Below are 7,500 nucleotides of genomic sequence, written 5' to 3' on the forward strand. Positions count from 1 at the left end.
AATCTGTTCAGGAGCCACTAATTCAGTGTTTTTCAACCTCGGGGTCGGGACCCAACGTGGCTGCTGAAAAATTAAAATAGAATTTCTTTTTATGAAATTATTTTTTCTAAACGACACTTTCTTAAACAATTATAATTATATACTTTTACTTTGTGAATCTAGTTTCAACTAAAATGCAATTAAATCAATCTGAACTCAAACATGATCAAAAACTAATTCTAGAAAACATTGTCTTTGGTGTCGCAGATATTCTTCATATCCAAATGGGGTCACGATCAAAAAAAAGGTTGGGAACTACTGCACTAAATAACGTTTATTACACTTATTTACAAAATGAGATTCTCAAAATGTGTTATCACTCATTCATTCCATCATTATAGATGTTTTTTAAATAGTTTTATTCCTACTGTTGACTGTGGATAAAATAGAAACAAATCTTCACAGATATTTGGACACTTTCAACAAAACCGCCTCCCTCATCGTTGCACGGTGTAAAAACATGCAGGACAGCGGCTATCGTGGACCAACCCCATCACCCAGTGTCACGGTCTGAGTTTACCTCGTACTGAGATCGATTATGAGCATGCCCCACTACTGGAAAGTTATTTTTCGCTAGTTCCGTGTGAGTTTTGCTACTTCAGCCGTGCTGAGATTGAAAATAAATTTCAAAGCTAATGTTATTTGACGAGTTCTGAATGGCAACAAAATAAACAGCTGCTCAATATACGAGGCAGGAGAGGTTCCCACGCCACAAAGAAAGGATCGACAGGTTCATCTTCTTCATGGTGAAGGGTCATTCGACTGATTTGATGTTTTAAAAATCTTTTTAAATCAGTCCATAATCTCTGTGCATGGCTAATCCTGCACGGGTACATCTCAGTACGGAGGTAAACTCAGGACCGTGGCACTGGATGATGAGGAAAGTGGCACGTTTTCCAGTTTCATGCATGAACCCACCCTCTCTTTCTACTTCTTTGTTTGTTTTAATGTCATCCACAATAAAAATGATACGTTTGCTTCAACTGAAGCACATGGGCAGGTTAAATAACCCTGAACAGGTTCATCTACTCTCACACGTGTAAGTATGTGAGTGTGTCTGCAGCGTTCATGGCCATGGAAAGTATTTCCTGTGTTAAAAGAAGTGGATTTAAAGGAAAAGAGGAGGAGGAGGAAAATAGGCTGAAGGAAAGAAGGAGAAGTGGTGGGAGTGGACGAGTGTTTTCAGTTTGTTTGGAGAAGAGGGACTGGGATGAGGCAAGAGCGTCTCTCTGACGTCAATGGACTGTTCCCTGGGCAATATGCCAGTGTGTGTGTGTGTGGTGTGTGTGTGGAGCAGAAAAAAAACAGTGATCCGCTCCAATCATGACCTGATCTTCAAGGTTGGGGTTTTTTTTGACGGCGGGGACGAAGACAGCTGCACCAACAGGATTATAGTCACCTCTGTGTGTGCGTGCATGCGTGTGCGTGTGTGTGTGTGTGCGTGCGCGTGTGTGCGTGGTGTGCATGCGTGCGTGTGTGCGTGCGTGTCCAGACTGAATGAACTTGGTCAGATAAAACGTTAGTTACTTCAAACAGAGTTCAAAGTACAGATTAAGTTTATCTCCTTGTTTGCTGAAGCTATGACGCTAATGTTAGCTTTGACGCTGATGCTAATGTTAGCTTTGTTTGAATCAACCCAAGGTCTTTTCTGTTGTTTTTGTACTGAAGGTATTTTAGGAATCATTAGCAATACTATTACTCACCAGGTGAGGTGAATTCTCATTTAAAATTTTTTGTGGCACCAAAGCAAACGCACAAAATTACTCCAAAAACATACAGTACATGTGAACAAAAATGCAAGAAAATCACACAAAACGACCAGCAAAAACACAAAGTTATGACAAAATGCATAAAATGAGAAAACACAAATTCACAGAAATACATAATAATACTAAGAAAAACATATATTGTGTCAACAAGAAAATGACAAAATGACAATGGAAGCAAAACAAAATACACAGATTTACAAGAAAAATACAACAACAAAATTATAAGAAAAACACACAAATTGACAGAAAAATATACACAATTAGAAACAGAAAACAGAAAAATGCACAAAATGACAAAAAACACACAAAAGGACAACAGAAAATACCCCAAATTACTCAAAAAACATACAAAATGTCAACAAAAATACAAGAAATGATAAAAAAATACACTGAAAACATGACAAAAATGGACAGATGACCACACAAAATGACAGGAATATGACAAAATACAACAGAAAACTCAAAATAAACTAAAAAAAAAAAACCATACAAAATGTCAACAAATAACAAAATATATCTGAAAAAAATACACAAAAATTGAACAATATACAAAAATTCACTCCACAGACACAAAACGACAACAAAAATACACCAAATAACTACAAGACACAAGCTCTGGGTCTTTCCTGTTTCGTGTACTGATGCTTGGATCGGCCAATGACTCTATTTGATCAGGTGCATGATCAGTAACAGTTTCCTCTCTCTGCTCTAGATCATGTCTAAGCTGGTGAGCTGTGTCTGCGGTGGCGGTGGGGGGGGCCCCCGGGGCCTCGGGGCCAGCAGGCAGCACCAGAGTCACCCTGAAGAGACGGAAGAGGAGCTCAGGGAGCACCAGGCGCTCTCCTCTTTCATCCTCACCATCATCGTTCTGCCTCAGAAACGGCGCTGCTGCGTGGACTCACCATTAAAGCAGGAGCCCCCCGACCCCCACGAGCAGGAGGACAGGGAGCAGAGGGAGAGACAGGTGGAGCAGGACTTCCTGTTCAAACAGGTGATGTGGAGGCAGCACGGTACCATGCTAATGCATTATGGGTTTAAAACCTTGAACTTCTTTCTCTGAGCGTGTGCGGTCAGATAAATTTAATCAGCCACTTCTCTTACTGTCGCCATGGCGCCCACAGGAAGAGGCAGATGCACCTATCACAGCACTGACTGGGTAGAAAGAGAGCAGGAAGATGAAAATAATGCTTTTTATTTACTTTCCAAGAAATTCTATGACTAAGCAGCATTTTTTAAAATTACATCCTGACAAAAATGCACAAAATGACTCAAAAAACAAACAAAATGTCAACAAAAATACATGAAAATGACACTTATTAAATACAATAAATAGAAGTAGTGCAGTGCACCTTGTAACTTTGTAATAAAGCGCATTTTAACATTTAACACATTAGCATTGTTATCGTCTTAGCGTTTCAGTTAGCAATGGAGTCTGAATAAGGTGTTCCCCTGCTTAGCTTTAGCTTCAAAATGTTATTGTAGCTGATTAGCTTAGCAACTTTGTTACACAAAACGACAAGCAAAAGTACAAATTTGTTACAAAAATGCACAAATTGAAAGAAAATTCCACAAAATAAGTAAAAAAATATACAAAATGTCAACAAAAATACAAGAAAAGAACATGAAAACGACAGGACAAGACTAATTGACAGCAAAATGCACAAAATGACAGAAAAACAGACAAAATACAAAGTGATTAATGCTAAACAATTTTCAAAAATTATTGAGTTTTCATATATTTTGACGTAATAATAGTTGAAAAAGGAATTGAGAAAGAAATGCAATGACGAGGCAGCATTATTTAGAATACGTTCAGATTTAAAAATGACTCTCTGCTGCCCTCTGCTGGTGTGTGTGTGTGTGTGTGTGTGTGTGTGTGTGCGTGTGTCTGTGTGTGTGTGTGTGTGTGTGTGAGTAGCAGGCTCTCCTATTAGAGCAGCAGCGTATCCACCAGCTGAGGAACTACCAGGCCTCTATGGAAGCCTCTGGACTGTCAGTCAGCCTCTCGGGGCACCGCCCCCTGTCCAGGGCCCAGTCCTCCCCGGCCTCAGCCTCCTTCCCACTGGGCGTCCAGGAGCCCCCCACCAAGCCTCGCTTCACCACAGGTTAGAGGACGGAGAACATGCAACTCACACCTTGTCTCTTACTGACGTTTACGCTGTTTGAACCTAAATAAGTTATGTGTGAAACACTGTCACTATTACCACTAGTTAGCATCATATGCTAATAAGCAAATGAAGGCTTTCCATTGGCTTTTGAAAATACTCCTGGATTTGCTTCTAATCCCTCCTCCTACTTCATTTGCATTAGCTCTACTAGTACAATATTAGTGTTTACTAGTACTAGTCGTACACTGAAAAACTCATTAGTAATACTAGTTTTAATCTAGTGCACTAGTTACAGCTAAATTAAACAAACAAAAGCCGATTAAAGAACAATGAGTTGACTTTACTTAATAAACACATTTATTTTGACTTAAATCAGTTACATTTAAAAAAGCATAAGTCATTCAAATCTAATTGATGGAAGTCAACATATATTAGTTTTTTTAGGACAGTAAGTAAACATATTTCTTTTAAGTAAAGTCAACTTTTTTATATTTTGTCATGAATTTGTTTTTACTCGCTCCTTCATTAGAATATTGTGCTTTACTAGTAGTATTAGTGATGCTCTTTTCTTCACTAGTAAAGTGTACCCGTGCACTGATAAGTGTGTGTGTGTGTGTGTGTGTGTGTGTGTGTGTGTGTGTGTGTGTGTGTGTGTGTGTGTGTGTGTGTGTTGTGTGTGTGTGTGTGTGTGTGCGCGCGCAGGTCTGGTGTACGACTCATTGATGCAGAAAACATCAGTGTGTGTGTGGAAACACCAGCAGTCACCCTGAGCACGCTGGACGTATTCAGAGCATCTGGTCCAGACTGCAGGAGACTGGCCTCAGGGCTCAGTGTGAGGTGAGAACACCATATATATATATATATACTAGACTATATATACTATATATATATATATATATTTATACAGACTGCAGGAGACTGGCCTCAGGGCTCAGTGTGAGGTGAGAACACCATATACAGTATATACTAGACTATATATATTTATACAGACTCAGGGCTCAGTGTGAGGTACGTCCACACAACCACAGACACTTCAAAAACATTTCTATGAAGCACTAATATTGATATGTATGTGGAAATATCTGTAGTACTATTTATTTTAATGCATTTTTTCATCATTATTCATGTCAGAATTTAAAACATACAAAGACATTTGTATATTTTTTTTGCAGTTTTGTGCATTTTTGATGCCATGTTGTGTATTTTTCTGTATTTTTCCATCATTTTTTAATCAGTTCTGTTTTGCAAGTGCTTTTGTGTGTTTTTTATGTTGTTGTTGTTGTTTTGTTTTCATTTTATTGTTCTGTTGTGTGTTTTTGGAGTCAGTTGTGTATTTTCGTTATTGTGTTTTCTGTTTTTTGTGCATTCAGGATTAATTTTGTGGTTGTCTTGTGTATTTTTCTATATTTTATTGTTCTATATATCTGTCTATTGTCTGTTTTTTTGGAGTTGTGCAGTTTTTGCATTTGCATTTTAAGTGTCTGCCTGCTGTATTCCTGTCATTTTTTTAAATTATTATTGTTAAAATGGATATTTATCACTGCATAGTGGAAATGTTTTTCTAACGCTAACCTTTTGAGGATTTTCTGACACATTCATCTCCATCAAATCTTCACTTATTGTGTGAAGTTTGATGTATTACACTCACCACAAGGGGGCAGTGTTGGCTCACGCTCTCAGCACAGTTTTCTATCAATAATCAGCATTTGGACAAACTGTTTTAACTCTATATTGATACTATTTACCTCCTTAAAGAGGAGTATGATCTCTGTTTTTAACTCACTGGGTGTAGTTTATTTAGGTTTAATGTGTCGCTGTCATTGTTCGTCTCTGTCAGTGTATTCGTGGTCGTAAGGCGTCGTTGGAGGAGCTACAGACGGTTCATTCTGAGGCCCACGTCCTGCTCTATGGGACCAACCCACTGAGGCAGAAACTGGACTGTAAGAATCACTTCACACTTTCACTATAGAATGGGTTCCATGCTTTACCAGCTGGTGAAATGGGATTTTAAAAAATCACAAAAATTGGTTTATCCATCCATTTTCAGACCCACTTCTTCTTCCTTTTTTTCAGGGTCGCAAGGTGAAGTTGGTTTAAAGTTTAAAATTGTGGGTAATAGAATTAGGAAAACAATGAGGAAAAAAATGGCTTACACTGGCCAATATTGGACATTATAAATCATGAATGTGGTTAAATTGGCAAAAAATAAACGTGAAATATAGTGAAAAGGGGTTAAAAGTGATAATAATGAGTCAACATATGCTATAGTCGGAAAAATGGTGGAGAATGGTTTATTAGTGCCGAAAAAGTAAACGCAAATCCTTGTTTTAATCAGAAATAAAATGGTTTAAAAGTGGCCAAAAATGGAGGAAAAGGTGGTGAAATGTAATTTTTAAAAACCGTAGAAATAGGTTTAAATGCAAATTAGAGTGAGCAAAAATGGACAGAAAAAGTGGTAAAAAGGATTTAAAGTGTCAATATTGGAACATTTCATTTAAACTGGCAATAATGGGCATTACAAATCATGAATGTGGTTAAATTGGGCAAAAGATAAGCATGAAATATGGTGAAAAGAGGTTAAAAGTGACAAAAAATGTACAGAAAAGGCATTGAAATGTAGGAAGTATCAGAAATGGGAGTAATGTAGCAAAAATTCATTAAAAGGAGCAAAAATATGGCAAGAAAAAGTATGAAAATAGGTTTAAAATATGGCAAGTTTGTGTTGCAGAAAAAGGGTAAAAATAAGCAAAAATGGTGGAAAAGGTGGTGAAAATCCACAGAAATTGGTTAAAAGTTGCAAATTACAGTGGGCAAAAATGGACAGAAAAAGTGGTAAAAGGGTTAAAAATGTCAATATTGTCTTAAAAGTGCAAGAGGGGGGATAATGTCATTTGAAAAGTGAGAACGATTAGTTTAGACAGGCAAATAATGGGCATGACAAATCATGCATGTGGTTAAATTGGCAAAATATAAGCATGAAATATGATGTAAAAAGGTTAAAAGTTACATTTGGTGCAAAAGTGGTGGAAAGGGTTTCTAAGTGCTGAGAATGTCTTGTAAAGTAGAGAAAATGTGCAGAAAAGAAATGTGATGTATAAATGTCAGAAATGGGAGTAATGTAGCAAAAATACATTAAAAGGAGCAAAATATGGCAAGAAAAAGTGATTAAAATAGGTTAAAATATGGTGAGTTTGGTGTAATTGGAGAAAAATGGTAAAAATAAGAAGAAGTAAACCTCAAATTCTAAAAAAAAAAATTCTTACTCTGAGTTTCTGGAAGGAATCTGGCGACGCCTCCAAGTACCAAGAAATGTTAATGTTTAGTTTTTAACTAAAAAAGAACAAAACCTCTGCCTTGTTTCATTGACGATGATGATCAATGGTTTGAGTTTCTACTGATTTGATTGGATCGTTGTTTAACCAATCAATACATTGATCCATGTTGATGGATGGATGGTTACACACTTATTCACACCTGTTATAAAGTGAAATATTGAACAGTGAACACAGGCTAAAGAGGAGGTCTTTAATCCGTCTCCATGACATTAAACTACAGGAACGTTCACACATGGACACAGTAGAACA

The 7,500-nt window shown here is 37.3% G+C and overlaps 1 protein-coding gene across 1 annotated transcript in view; it reads left to right on the forward strand.

The window, feature by feature from the left end:
- Nucleotides 1-7,500, forward strand: part of LOC114455067 (histone deacetylase 4-like) — a 69,401-nt gene that overhangs the window by 27,003 nt on the left and 34,898 nt on the right. Inside the window, 5 exon segments of the mRNA XM_028436075.1 lie at nucleotides 2,521-2,799; nucleotides 3,727-3,913; nucleotides 4,619-4,644; nucleotides 4,646-4,753; nucleotides 5,754-5,856. Of these exon segments, the coding sequence (XP_028291876.1) occupies nucleotides 2,521-2,799; nucleotides 3,727-3,913; nucleotides 4,619-4,644; nucleotides 4,646-4,753; nucleotides 5,754-5,856 (703 nt within the window).

This window comes from Gouania willdenowi, chromosome 21 (genome assembly GCF_900634775.1).
Source record: "Gouania willdenowi chromosome 21, fGouWil2.1, whole genome shotgun sequence".
In the NCBI taxonomy this organism is placed as follows: domain Eukaryota; kingdom Metazoa; phylum Chordata; class Actinopteri; order Blenniiformes; family Gobiesocidae; genus Gouania; species Gouania willdenowi.